General features: G+C 42.5%; 1 protein-coding gene across 1 annotated transcript in view; it reads left to right on the forward strand.

The window, feature by feature from the left end:
* The window catches only part of LOC311126986 (CUB and sushi domain-containing protein 3-like), a gene marked incomplete at both ends in the record, with an annotated part of 648,334 nt that overhangs the window by 305,752 nt on the left and 326,893 nt on the right, over positions 1-15,689 (forward strand). Inside the window, 4 exons of the mRNA XM_084158716.1 lie at positions 1,924-2,062; positions 4,216-4,403; positions 6,383-6,577; positions 12,397-12,513. Coding sequence (XP_084014842.1) covers positions 1,924-2,062; positions 4,216-4,403; positions 6,383-6,577; positions 12,397-12,513 — 639 coding nt within the window. The remainder of the gene's footprint in view (positions 1-1,923; positions 2,063-4,215; positions 4,404-6,382; positions 6,578-12,396; positions 12,514-15,689) is intronic.

Consider the following 15,689-nt stretch of genomic DNA (forward strand, 5'->3'; position numbering starts at 1 on the left):
ACAAATCAAATTTGATTTGATTTGATCTCTGCAGCGCTCCACCAATCAGGCCTTTATGGTAGAGTGGCGAGACTGAAGCCACCCCTCAGTAAAAGGCACATGACAGCCTGCTTGGAGTTTGCCAAAAGGCACCTAAAGGACTCTCAGACCATGAGAAACAAGATTATCTTGGTCTGATGAAACCAAGATTGAACTCTTTGGCCTGAGTGCCAAGCATCACGTCTGGAGGAAATCAGGCACCGCTCATCACCTGGCCAATATCATCCCTACGGTGAAGCATGGTGGTGGCAGCATCATGCTGTGGGGATGTTTTTCAGCGGCAGGAACTGGGAGACTAGTCGGGATCTAGGGAAAGATGAACGGAGCAAAGTACAGAGAAATCATTGATGAAAACATGCTCCAGAGCGCTCAGGACCTCAGACTGGGGGTGAAGGTTCACCTTCCAACAGGTCAACGACCCTATGCAGGAGTGGCTTCGGGACAAGTCTCTGAATGTCCTTGAGTGGCCCAGCCAGAGCCCGGACTTGAACCCGATCGAACATCTCTGGAGAGACATGAAAATAGCTGTCCAGCGATGCTCCCCATCCAACCTGACAGAGCTTGAGAGGATCTGCAGAGAAGAATGGGAGAAACTCCCCAAATACAGGTGTGCCAAGCTTGTAGCGTCATACCCAAGAAGATTCGAGGCTGTAATCGCTGCCAAAGGTGCTTCAACAAAGTACTGAGTAAAGGGTCTGAATACTTATGTAAATGTGATATTTCAGGTTGTATTTTTAAGACAATGTTTAAACATTTCTAAAAACCTTTTTGCTTTGTCATTATGGGGTATTGTGTGTAGATTGATGAGGGGGGAAAAACTATTGAATACATTTTAGAATAAGGCTGTAACGTAACAAAATGTGGAAAAAGTGAAGGGGTCTGAATACTTTCCGAAGGCACTGTATAACTGGTTAATCAGCCCTCCCAGCTGTATTGTTGAGGCTTTACATGAAACATAACTAGTTAATCAGCCCTCCCAGCTGTATTGGTGAGGCTTTACATGAAACATAACTGGTTAATCAGCCCTCCCAGCTGTATTGGTGAGGCTTTACATTAAACATAACTGGTTAATCAGCCCTCCCAGCTGTATTGGTGAGGCTTTACATGAAATATAACTGGTTAATCAACCCTCCCAGCTGTATTGGTGAGGCTTTACATGAAATATAACTGGTTAATCAACCCTCCCAGCTGTATTGGTGAGGCTTTACATGAAACACTATATAACTGGGGTTGTTCTGTCTGCATCGGCAAGGGTTTCAAAGACAGGCTCCTAGGAATTTAACTATGGTTATTCTGTTTAATGTTACAACTATAGTTATTCTGTCCTCAGGCTGAATCAGTGAGGCATTAAATGCCATGTCTTCCTTGTAAAAGAGGTCTTCTGACCTCAATGGGACTTCCTGGATAAGTAAAGGATAAATCAAATAAAAAATCTAATGCTACTAGGAATATAACTGTGGTTATTCTGTCCTCCTAGCTGCATTAATGAAACTCTACTAGGAATATAACTGTGGTTATTCTGTCCTCCTAGCTGCATTAATGAAACTCTACTAGGAATATAACTGTGGTTATTCTGTCCTCCTAGCTGCATTAATGAAACTCTACTAGGAATATAACTGGTTATTCTGCCCTACTAACTGCATTGGTGACACCTAAAAATGAAACTCTACTAGGGATGTAACGGTTTAGTCTGCCCTACCAACTTCATTGGTGACACCTAGAAATGAAACGCTACTAGGGATATTTTCTAGTTCTGTTATTCTGTCTATAAATCACCGGTATGATTCATGGGATTAACAGCACCATGACCGAGACATATTAAAACCACTGCATAGGGTTGTACTGTATATTTAGAACACAGTGTGTATGTGTGTGTTTCTGCAGCTCCCTGTGGGGGCAACGTAACAGGATCATCAGGATTCATCCTCTCCCCTAACTTCCCCCTCCCCTACCCTCACAGCAAGGACTGTGATTGGCTGATCGCTGTCCACTCAGACTACGTCATATCACTGGCTTTTATCAGGTAAGGAATGAATGAATGTTTCCATTCAGGTTAGCTACTGAACTGAAACACACCAGAAAGACGAACAGCTGAAAGCAGAGGGTGACTGCGGTGTGTTAGAGATCGCCTGCTGGGTGTTGATGAACTGTGGTGATTCAACATGTAGAATCATCAGTAAATAAACTGAAATTGACAGTCTGGTTCCTCTCAAGGTTTCTTCCTTTCATCTGTGCTGATGCTTGCTCTTTCTATTGGTGCTCTGGGCGGCGTTATTGTAAACCACTTTCTGAAAACTATTTTTTTTAAAGGTCTTTATCATAGTTTGTGAAAAGGTCTTTATCGTAGTTCTTGAAAAGGTCTTTATCATAGTTCTTGAAAATGGATTTATCATAGTTTGTGAAAAGGTCTTTATCAAAGTTTGTGAAAAGGTCTTTATCATAGTTTGGGAAAAGGTCTTTATCATAGTTTGTGAAAAGGTCTTTATCATAGTTTGTGAAAAGGTCTTTATCATAGTTTGGGAAAAGGTCTTTATCATAGTTTGTGAAAAGGTCTTTATCATAGTTTGTGAAAAGGTCTTTATCATAGTTTGTGAAAAGGTCTTTATCATAGTTTGTGAAAAGGTCTTTATCATAGTTTGGGAAAAGGTCTTTATCATAGTTTGGGAAAAGGTCTTTAAGTTTCCTATTTATCTTTATGCTGATAGTTTACTGTGTGTGTGTGTGTTTGGGCTATTTGTTTGTTTGAGATGTGGGTTCTTTGTTTTAAGCTGGGGCATCATTTGGTATTTATATAAGGGCATTTAGCTCTTAGAGAAAAGGGTTCCAAAAGGGTTATTCAGCTGTCCCCATAGGAGAACCCTTTCTGGTTCCAGGTATAATTATTTTGGGTTCCAGGGCCTCCCGAGTGGCGCAGCGGTCTAAGGCACTGCAGATCCCGAGTGGCGCAGCGGTCTAAGGCACTGCAGATCCCAGGCTGTGTCACAGCTGGCCGCGACCGGGAGACCCATGAGGCAGCGCACAATTGGCCCAGCGTCCTCCGGGTTAGGGGAGGGTTTGGCCGGCCAGGATGTCCTTGTCCCATCGCTCTAGCGACTCCTTGAGGTGGGCCGGGCGTATGCACGCTAACATGGTCGCCAGCTGGACGGTGTTTCCTCCAACACATTGGCGTGACTGGCTTCCGGGTTAAACGAGCAGTGTGTCAAGAAGCAGTGCGGCTTGGCGGGGTCGTGTTTCGGAGGACGCATGGCTCTCGACCTTCGCCTCTCCCGAATCCGTACGGGAGTCGCAGCAATGGGACAAGACTGTAACTACCAATTGGATATCACGAAATTGGGGACAAAAAGGGGTAAAATATACAGCATCATTTCCATTTGGTTTGTCCTGCTAGACACTGCTGATAGAGTCAACAGGAAATGCACACAACCTCACGGGACACTGAAGAATAGGAAGAAGTTATGATTTGAAACTGGTGTGTTCTTGAATGGACTCAGATTTAATTATCCCAAAGCTATTACAATTTTTGTCATAAGCCAAACTGATTATTTTTTAGAAACAACAGACTTCTCTCTCAGTGAGAAACGTGATTTGATATACATCAATAGAACAATATGAAATGCCTGCCTCACACTACATTGCCAGGGCCATTTGGGAGCAGTTCTGCCTCCATGATGTTGCAACAATTCAATCTCTCTCTCTCTCTCTCTCTCTCTCTCTCTCTCTCTCTCTCTCTCTCTCTCTCTCTCTCTCTCTCTCTCTCACTCTCTCTCTCTCTCTCTCTCTCTCTCTCTCTCTCTCTCTCTCTCTCTAGAGCTCTTCAGGGAGTTCTTCCGTTCCTCCTTCTTTCTGTGTCTGAGATACAAGAAGATGAAATGGCTTACTAATGCTTATCAGACTCTCAATTGAAAACCCAAATGTATATTGAAAGCTCTTGTACAGTGCGTCACACGTTTCAACACTGCTGAAATAAAAACAATTGAAACCCCAAGGTGTTAGAAAGCTCTATTTCAGTACGTCCCCACATTTAAACTTTTCTGAAATAACAGTTTCTTGTTAATTTCCTGTAATAACCTTTGTATTGTTAATTTGCTGAAATAACCTTTTTTTTTTGTTAATTTGAGAAAATAATCATTTTCCTGTTAATTTGCTGAAATAGTTGTTTTATTTTCCCCTCTACAGTTTCAGTATCGAGCCCAACTACGACTTCCTGTATATCTACGACGGACCAGACAGCAACAGTCATCTCATTGGTAGTTTCCAGGATAGCAAGCTTCCAGAGAAGATAGAGAGCTCTGCTAACCTCATGCACCTAGCGTTCCGTAGCGACGGCTCAGTGAGCTACAAAGGCTTCCATCTGGAGTATAAAGGTGAGGCGCAAGGGGATGTTTATGCAAACTTGAAATGGTTGTTTTGTGTCTTTGTTTTAATGGTGTTGTGCTATTTACAAATGCAGCAGAGGACTATCTTCTGAGTTTGTTCCCTTTTCTGTTGGTTCATTTGACGCTAATTCACTCGCATGACCAAGTGTGTTGTGTCTCGTCCCCCTTCCTTCAGGGAACCAAGCTTATATTCATACGAGGACGATCTTTGTCGAACTTTCCAAAGTGTTTGTTTTGTGTCTTTTTTCCCATTATGTTTTTGTGCTATCGTCCAAGTTTTTACAAATGTAGCAAAGGACGTCCTTACAAGTTAGTTCCTGTTTGTTTTGTGTGTTTGTTTAAAGTGTGTTTCTACACAACATCATTTTGTATTACAGTGCATTCAGAAAGTATTCAAACCCCCTGACTTTTTCCACATTTTGTTACGTTATTCTAAAATGTATTAAATAATAGTGTTTCCTCATCAATCTACACATAATACCCCATAATGACAAAGTGAAAACAGGTTTTTAGAAATTTTTGCAAAGTAAGTATTCAGACCCTTTGCTATGAGACTAGAAATTGAGCTCAGGTGCGTTCTGTTTCCATTGATCATCCTTGAGATGTTTCTACAACTTGATTGGAGTCCACCTGTGGTAAATTCAATTGATTGGACATGATTTGGGAAGGCACACACCTGTCTATATAAGGTCCCACAGTTGACAGTGCATGTCAGAGCAAAAACAAAGCCATGAGGTCGAAGGAATTGTCCGTAGAACTCTGAGACAGGATGGTATCGAGGCACAGATCTGGGGAAGGGTACCAAAAAATGTCTGCAGCATTGAAGGTCCCCAAGAACACAGTGGCCTCTATCATTCTTAAATGGAAGAAGTTTTGAACCACCAAGACTCTTCCTAGAGCTGGCCGCCCGGCCAATCTGAGCAATCAGGGGAGAAGGGCCTGGGTCAGGGAGGTGACCCAGAACCCGATGGTCACTCTGACAGAGCTATAGAGTTCCTCTGTGGAGATGGGAGAACCTTCCAGAAGGACAACCATCTCTGCAGCACTCCACCAATTAGGCCTATATGGTAGAGTGGCCAGACGGAAGCCACTCCTCAGTAAAAGGCACATGACAGCCCGCTTGGAGTTTGCCAAAAGGCACCTAAAGACTCTCAGCCCATGAGAAACAAGATTCTCTGGTCTGATGAAACCAAGATTGACCTCTTTGGCCTGAATGACAAGCGTCACATCTGGAGGAAACCTGGCACCATCCCAATGGTACAGAGATATCCTTGATGAAAACCTGCTCAGACTGGGGCAAAGGTTCACCTTCCAACAGGACACCGAACCTAAGCACACAGCCAATACAACGCAGGAGTGGCTTCGGGACAAGTCTCTGAATGTCCTTGAGTGGCCCGGACTTAAACCAGGTCGAACATCTCTGGAGAGTCCTAAAAATATCTGTGCAGTGACGCTCCCCATCCAACCTGACAGAACTTGAGAGGATCTGCAGAGAAGAATGGGAGACACTCCCCAAATACAGGTGTGCCAAGCTTGTAGCGTCATACCCAAGAAGACTTGAGGCTGTAATCGCTGCCAAAGGTGCTTCAACAAAGTACTGAGTAAAAGGTCTGAATACTTATGTAAATGTGATATTTCAGTTCTTTTATTTTTCATAAATTTGCAAAAAAATCGACAAATCTGTTTTTGCTTTGTCATTAAGGGGTATGGTGCGTAGATTGATGAGGGGGAAAACTATTTAATCAATTTGAGAAAAATGCTGTAACGTAACAATGTGGAAAAAGTCAAGGGGTCTGAATACGTTCCTAATGCCCTGTATATACTGTAAGTCTTTAAAAAGTTGATTGGTTACAGCTTTTTGTGATCAGACATTCACTAGGCTATCCAACCGCTCAAACAAACTTCTGATGCTGCCACATAATTTGTCTGAATTAGAACAATATAAAACCATATATTTTCAACAACAGCTAAACTGCGGGAGGCTTGCTTTGATCCGGGGAACGTTATGAACGGGACACGCCTGGGGAATGACTACAAGCTGGGCTCCACGGTGACGTTCAGCTGTGAGGCGGGCTATCTGTTACAGGGACACTCCACACTGACCTGTATGATGGGAAACAGCAAGAGGCCTGAGTGGGACCGAGCCAAGCCCAGCTGTCAAGGTGAGGCAACACACACACACACACACACACACACACACACACACACACACACACAGACAGACAGACAGACAGACAGACAGACAGACAGACAGACAGACAGACAGACAGACAGACAGACAGACAGACAGACAGACAGACAGACAGACAGACAGACAGACAGACAGACAGACAGACAGACAGACAGACTTTAAATACTTTATCTGAATCCACCTATCAAATTTACAAAAAAAAGGATCCAAAGATTTCAAAGGTCCCTGTATGCATGGCACTCAAGGGTAAAGAAAACACCTCCTTGTCCAAACAGCCAGGCTGCCAACGAAGCTGAAACAGAGCAGTACCTAGCCAATTGCTTTCCCCTAGTTTTTGTAAGGCCCGCAATCTGGAGGCCACGCACTGCAAGCCTGTGTACGTGGCAGAGACTAATGAATATCAGCGCCTCCAGCTTGCACCTCCGCCCGAGGCTGTCCAAGGGTGCCACGAGGGGCTGGTACTTAAGCAGCTTCTCGGGAAAGGCCTGCTCCATGAAAAGGCATCATCATCAACATCAAACCAGCTTCCCCTCACACAAGAATGTTTCTGCCTCGCTGGCTATCAGGTCAACAAGGCGGTCATGTCTAGCAATGTACAAATCCTTGTATGAACAGCAGCCATTCACAACATGGGAAACGGACTCCATTACATTTGACTCATGTAGAATACAAAATGGGTCGTAGTTTGTAGGGTACCAGAGTGCTAGATTATATTTTGTTGGTAGAACCTGCAGCCTCGCCTTAACAGTAAAGGTGAGAATGTCCTGGCCAACGGCAGCATTCTGGTACATGGAACGGGAGACAGAGTGGACAGTACAGTCCACAGCAGTGAGTTTCCCCTGCAGCCTCAGGCCAGTCCAGTGTTGCAGTAGCTGCATCCGTCTGATACCAATGAGTGTTGTCCTGGATATAGGACAAGATGTTCCATCACACACACACACACACACACTGAGTGGGACAGAGCCAAGCCCACCTGTCAAGGTGAGGGAGGTGACGATCAATCAATTATCAATTTGTGCTCTACAGTAACTCTGACTGATCAATAGTTTGGTGTTTAAACTGAAGAGGACATTAGTTTGAATACAGTCCAGATGAAGGTTTATTGTGTTGTAGGAAGTGTGTGTGTGTGTGTGCGTGCGGACGTGTGTGTGTCTGTGTGCGTGTGTGTCTGTGCGCGTGTGTGTGTAAGTGCCTGTGTGTGTCCGTTCTATTGACTAACCTGTCTGTTGTGTTAAATTGATACGAATGGTCCCAGGATGCAATGTAACCACAACACATTGGGCCCTTGTCGAAAGTAGTGCACTATACAGGGAATAGTGTGCCGTTTGGGACGCAGACACCTTGGCTCAGATTGGTTAGACTTGGCATGGTTCCCCTCTCTACAGCCCTCACATACTGTATGTCTCATTACATGATCATGGTTCCCCTCTACAGCCCTCACATACTGTCTGTATCATTACATGATCATGGTTCCCCTCTCTACAGCCCTCACATACTGTATGTCTCATTACATGATCATGGTTCCCCTCTACAGCCCTCACATACTGTATGTCTCATTACATGATCATGGTTCCCCTCTCTACAGCCCTCACATACTGTATGTCTCATTACATGATTATGGTTCCTCTCTCTACAGCACTCACATACTGTATGTCTCATTACATGATCATGGTTCCCCTCTCTACAACCCTCACATACTGTATGTCTCATTACATGATCATGGTTCCCCTCTCTACAACCCTCACATACTGTATGTCTCATTACATGATCATGGTTCCCCTCTCTACAACCCTCACATACTGAATGTCTCATTACAGGATCATGGTTCCTCTCTACAGGCCTCTCATACTGTATGTCTCATTACATGATCATGGTTCCCCTCTCTACAGGCCTCACATACTGTATGTCTCATTACATGATTATGGTTCCTCTCTCTACAGCACTCACATACTGTATGTCTCATTACATGATCATGGTTCCCCTCTCTACAACCCTCACATACTGTATGTCTCATTACATGATCATGGTTCCCCTCTCTACAACCCTCACATACTGAATGTCTCATTACATGATCATGGTTCCTCTCTACAGGCCTCTCATACTGTATGTCTCATTACATTATCATGGTTCCTCTCTACAGGCCTCACATACTGTATGTTCCATTACCTGATCATGGTTCCCCTCTCTACAGACCTCACATACTGTATGTCTCATTACATGATCATGGTTCCCCTCTCTACAGCCCTCACATACTGTATGTATCATTACATGATCATGGTTCCTCTCTACAACCCTCACATACTGTATGTCTCATTACATGATCATGGTTCCTCTCTTGCCCTCACATACTGTATGTCTCATTACATGATCATGGTTCACCTCTACAGGCCTCACATACTGTATGTCTCATTACATGATCATGGTTCCTCTCTACTGGCCTCACATACTGTCTGTCTCATTACATGATCATGGTTCTCCTCTTTACAGCCTTCACATACTGTCTGTCTCATACAACCCTCTCAGGTCTCATGGTATTTGGGGTCTGTTGTGTAGTTTTCAGTTCAGGATGGCTGCATGGTGACAGGGAGAACCCAGTCCATCTGGTGCTAGCCTCACTGTTATTCTGTGTGTGTGCTTGGTGTGTGTGTCTTTGGGGTGTGTGTGTTTGGGGTGTGTTTCTATGTGTGTGCTTGGTGTGTGTGTGTTTGGGGTGTGTGTGTGTGTGTGTCGGGGGTGTTGTGTTCCATACAGACTTGGACCAGCTGGTGCAAGCCTCTCTCTGACAAATGAGATTGTGTTAGTTAACAGTGTTCTCTGCCCACCTGCTGAGTTAGACCAGTGTGTGTGTGTGTGTGTGTGTGTGTGTGTGTGCCCACCTGCTGAGGTGACTGCATTAAAAGCCTCTCAACACATTACCTGCATGATTAACAGTTTAAGATATGAAATACTGACATACTGCTGGTAGAAATGTACTGTTGTAATGGACTACAGGAGGATATCACACAATCTTATGATGACACTGATATAAACCAAGGAGGAGACAGCTCATTTAAATGATCATGATTATTATGACCATAATAATGATATGGATTATTATTACCATGATACCGATGAGGATTATTATGACCATGATAATGATATGGATTATTATTACCATGATAATGATATGGATTATTATTACCATGATACCGATGAGGATTATTATGACCATGATAATGATATGGATTATTATTACCATGATAATGATATGGATTATTTTGACCATGATAATGATATGGTTTATTATGACCATGATAATGATATGGATTATTATGACCATGATAATGATATGGATTATTATGACCATGATACTGATGAGGATTATTATTACCATGATAATGATATGGATTATTATTATTACCATGATAATGATATGGATTATTATTATTATCATGATAATGATATGGATTATTATTACCATGATAGTGATATGGATTATTATTACCATGATAATGATATGGATTATTATGACCATGATACTGATGAGGATTATTATGACCATGATAATGATATGGATTATTATTACCGTGATAATGATATGGATTATTATTACCATGATAATCATATGGATTACTATTACCATGATAATGATATGGATTATTATTATTACCATGATAATGATATGGATTATTATTATTACCTTGATAATGATATGGATTATTATTATGACCATGATAATGATATGGATTATTATTATTGCCATGATAATGATATGGATTATTATTATTATTACCATGATAATGATATGGATTACTATTACCATGATAATGATATGGATTATTATTATTACCATGATAATGATATGGATTATTATTATTACCTTGATAATGATATGGATTATTGTGATCATGATAATGATATGGATTATTATGATCGTGATAATATTAGTAAAGTAATCTAATTAATGTGATTGTCTCTTACTTCTCATTCTCAATCTACAATTAACCAAAATATAAAAGCGACATGAAACAATTTCAAAGATTTTACAGAGTTACAGTTCATATAAAGAAATCAGTCAATTGAAATGAATTCATTAGGCACTAATCTATGGATTTCACATGACTGGGAATACAGATATGCATCTGTTGGTCACCAATACCTTGAAAAAAAGGTAGGGGGTGTGGATCAGAAAACCAATCAGTATCTGGTGTGAACACCATTTGGCTCATGCAGCGCGACACATCTCCTTCGCAAAGAGTTCATCAGGCTGTTGATTGTGGCCTGTGGAACGTTGTCCCACTCCTTTTCATTGGCTGTGCGAATTTTCTGGATATTGGCGGAAACTGGAACACGCTGTCATACACGTCAATCCAGAGCCTCCCAAACATGCTCAATGGGTGACATGTCTGGTGATTATGCAGGCCATGGAAGAACTGGGACATTTTCAGCTTCCAGGAAATGTGTGCAGATCCTTGCGACATGGGGCGTGCATTATTATGCTGAAACATGAGGTGATGGCGGCGGATGAATGGCACGACAATGGGCCTCAGGATCTCGTCACGGTATCTCTGTGCATTCAAATTGCCATTGGTAAAATGCAATTCTGTTCGTTTCTTCGTAGCTTATCCCTGCCCATACCATAACCCCACCACCACCATGTTGACGTCAGCAAACCACTCGCCCACACCACATCATACACGCAGTCTGCCATCTGCCCGGTACAGTTGAAACTGGGATTAATCTGTGAAGAGCACACTTCTCCAGCGTGCCAGTGGCCATCGAAGGTGAGCATTTGCCCGCTGAAGTCGGTTACGACGCTGAACTGCAGTCAGATCAAGACCTGGTTAGGATGAAGAGCACACAGATGAGCTTCCCTGAGACGGTTTCTGACAGTTTGTGCAGAAATTCTTCAGTTGTGCAAACCCACAGTTTCATCAGCTGTCCGGGTGGCTGGTCTCATACGATCCCTCAGGTGAAGAAGCCGGATGTGGAGGTCCTGGGCTGGCGTGGTTACACGTGGCCTGTGGTTATGAGGCCGGTTGGACGTACTGCCAAGTTCTCTAAAATGACGTTGGAGGCGGCTTATGGTAGAGAAATGAACATACAATTTTCTGGCAACAGTTCTGGTGGACATTCCTGCAGTCAGCATGCCAATTGCACGCTCCCTCAAAACTTGAGACATCTGTGGCATAACTGCATATTTTAGTGGCCTTTTATTGTCCCCAGCACAAGGTGCACCTGTGTAATGATCATTCTGTTTAATCAGCTTCTTGATATGCCACACCTGTCAGGTGGATGGATTATCTTGGCAAAGTATAAATGCTCACTAACAGGGATGTAAACAAATTTGTGCATAATATATTTAGAGAAATAAGCTTTTTGTGCGTATGAAACATTTATGGAATTTTTTATTTCAGCTCATGAAACATGGGACCAACACTTAACATGTGTTTATATTTTTGTTCAGTGTATATCTTGATCCCGATCTCAATCCCAATCTGAATCTGTTGATGGTTTGCTGTCCTTGGACTCAAGTCCTCTAAAAACACAACTCTCCCCGTCCTCCCTCCCCCTCCTACTCTTTGGAAATGTCATATATGTTTCCCTCAAGTATCTCATGTTGTAGACCGTTAGTCAGCATTTAAGTGGTCAAACTGATAGTTTCTCCTCCTCATATTTTCTGATAATTCTGCTTCCCTGTGCAGCTGAAGGAAATGCTATTTGCTGATTCCTGTTTCCGCTGCGTAGCTGTATGCATTTCCCCAGGTAGTGTGACCTGGAAGTCACGTTGATGTGTTGGTGTTTTCACAGCCCCGTGCGGAGGCCGCTCGACAGGGTCAGAGGGGACCGTCCTGTCCCCAAACTACCCCCGTAATTATACCCAGAGTCTGACCTGCGTCTACCACATCTTTGTCCCCGGGGACTTTGGTAAGCATTCTCTCTCTCTGGTTTTCTTCTTCTTCTTCTTCTTCTCTCTCTCTCTCTCTCTCTCGCTCTCTCTCTCTCTCTCTCTCTCTCTCTCTCTCTCTCTCTCTGGTTTAATTATTCTGTCTCTCAATCCAATTTCAATTTAAGGGCTTTATTGGCATGGGAAACGTATGTTAACATTGCCAAAGCAAGTGAAATAGATAGTAAACAAAAGTGAAATAAACAATAAATATTAACAGTAAACATTATACTCAGAAGTTCCAAAAGAATACAGACATTTCAAACGTCATATTATGTATATATACAGTGTTGTAACAATGTGCAAATAGTTAAAGTACAAATGGGAAAATAAATAAACATAAATATGGGTTGTATTTACAATGGTGTTTGTTCTTCACTGGTTGCCCTTTTCTTGTGGCAACAGGTCACAAATCTTGCAGCTGTGATGGCACACTGTGGTTTTTCACCCAGTAGATAAGGGAGTTTATCAAAATTAGGTTTGTTTTCGAATTCTTTGTGGATCGCTGTAATCTGAGGGAAATATGTGTCTCTAATATGGTCATACATTTGGCAGGAGGTTAGGAAGTGCAGCTCAGTTTCCACCTCATTTTGTGGGCAGTGTGCACATAGCCTGTCTTCTCTTGAGAGCCAGGTCTGCCTACGGCGGCCTTTCTCAATAGCAAGGCTATGCTCACTGAGTCTGTACATAGTCAAAGCTTTCCTTAAGTTTGGGTCAGTCACAGTGGTCAGGTATTCTGCCACTGTGTACTCTCTGTTTAGGGCCAAATAGCATTCTAGTTTGCTCTGTTTTTTTGTTTGTTCTTTCCAATGTGTCAAGTAATTCTCTTTTTGTTTTCTCATGATTTGGTTGGGTGTAATTGTGTTGTTGCTGTTGTTGTTGTTGTTTTTGTCCTGGGGCTCTGTGGGGTCTGTTTGTGTTTGTGAACAGAGCCCCAGGACAAGCTTACTTAGGGGACTCTTCTCCAAGTTCATCTCTCTGTAGGTGATGGCTTTGTTATGGAATGTTTGGGAATCGCTTCATTTTAAGTGGTTATAGAATTTAACAGCTCTTTTCTGGATTTTGATAATTAGCTGGTATTGGCCTAATTCTGCTCTGCATGCATTATTTTGTGTTTTACGTTGTACACAGAGGATGTTTTTGCAGAATTCTGCATGCAGAGTCTCAATTTGGTGTTTGTCCCATTTTGTGAATTCTTGGTTGGTGAGCGGACCCCAGACCTCACAACCATAAAGGGCAATGGGTTCTATAACTGATTCAAGTATTTTTAGCCAGATCCTAATTGGTATGTCAAATTTTATGTTCCTTTTGATGGCATAGAAGGCCCTTCTTGCCTTGTCTCTCAGATCGTTCACAGCTTTGTGGAAGTTACCTGTGGCACTGATGTTTAGGCCGAGGTATGTATAGTTTTTTGTGTGCTCTAGGGCAACGGTCTCTAGATGGAATTTGTATTTGTGGTCCTGGCAACTGGACCTTTTTTGGAACACCATTATTTCTGTCTTACTGAGATTTACTGTCAGGGCCCAGGTCTGACAGAATCTGTGCAGAAGATCTAGGTACTGCTGTAGGCCCTCCTTGGTTGGTGACAGAAGCACCAGATCATCAGCAAACAGTAGACATTTTACTTCAGATTCTAGTAGGGTGAGGCCGGGTGCTGCAGACTTTTCTAGTGCCCTCGCCAATTAGTTGATATATATGTTGAAGAGGGTGGGGCTTAAACTGCATCCCTGTCTCACCCCACGGCCCTGTGGAAAGAAATGTGTGTGTTTTTTGCCAATTTTAACCGCACACTTGTTGTTTGTGTACATGGATTTTATAATGTTGTATGTTTTTCCCCCAACCCCACTTTCCATCAATTTGTATAGCAGACCCTCTCTCTCTCTCTCTCTCTCTGGTTTTATTCTTCTCTCTCTCTCTCTCTCTCTCTCTCTCTCTCTCTCTCTCTCTCTCTCTCTTCTCTCTCTCTCTCTCTCTCTCTCTCTCTCTCTCTCTCTCTCTCTCTCTCTCTCTCTCTCTGGTTTAATTATTCTAATTATTCACACCACTTTCCTTTTTCCAAATTGTGTTGTGTTACAGCCTCAATAGCAAGGCTATGCTCACTGAGTCTGTACATAGTCAAAACTTTCCTATAGTTTGGTTCAGTCACAGTGGTCAGGTATTCACTCTTTCTCTCTCTCTCTCTGTTTCTCTCTCTCTCTCTCTCTCTCTCTCTCTCTCTCTCTCTCTCTCTCTCTCTCTCTCTCTCTCTCTCTCTCTCTCTCTCTCTCTCTCTCTCTCTCTCTCTCTCTCTCTCTCTCTCTCAATTCAATTCAATTGAAGGGCTTTATTGGCATGGGAAACGTATGTTAACGTTGCCAAAACAGATAATAAACAAAAGTGAAAAAAACAATAAATATTAACAGTAAACATTACACTCAGAAGTTCTAAAAGAATAAAGTGATTTCAAATGTCATATTATGTCTATATACAGTGTTGGAATGATATGCAAATAGTTAAAGTACAAATGGGAAAGAAATAAACATAAATATGGGTTGTATTTACAATGGTGTTTGTTCTTCACTGGTTGCCCTTTTCTTGTGGCAACAGGTCACAAATCGTGCTGCTGTGATTGCACACTGTGGCTTTTCACCCAGTAGGGAGTTTATCAAAATTGGGTTTGTTTTTGAATTCTTTGTGGATCTCTGTAATCTGAAGGAAATATGTGTCTCTAATATGGTCATACAGTTTCCACCTCATTTTGTGGGCAGTGTGCACAAAGCCTGTCTTCTCTTGAGAGCCAGGTCTGCCTATGGCGGCCTCTCTCAATTACATTTAACATTTACATATTAGTCATTTAGCAGACGCTCTTATCTGAGACTTATGAGCGACTTACAGTTAGTGAGTGCATTACATTTTTATTTTTTTCATACTGGCCCCCCGTGGGAATCAAACCCACAACCCTGGCGTTGCAAACGCCATGCTCTACCAACTGAGCTACATCCCTGCCAGCCATTCCCTCCCCTACCCTGGACGACGCTGGGCCAATTATTCACACCACTTTATATTTTCCACATTTTGTTGTGTTACAGCCTCAATAGCAAGGCTATGCTCACTGAGTCTGTACATAGTCAAAACTTTCCTATAGTTTGGTTCAGTCACAGTGGTCAGGTATTCACTC

This window comes from Coregonus lavaretus (assembly GCF_964263955.1).
Source record: "Coregonus lavaretus genome assembly, chromosome: 3".
Taxonomy (NCBI): domain Eukaryota; kingdom Metazoa; phylum Chordata; class Actinopteri; order Salmoniformes; family Salmonidae; genus Coregonus; species Coregonus lavaretus.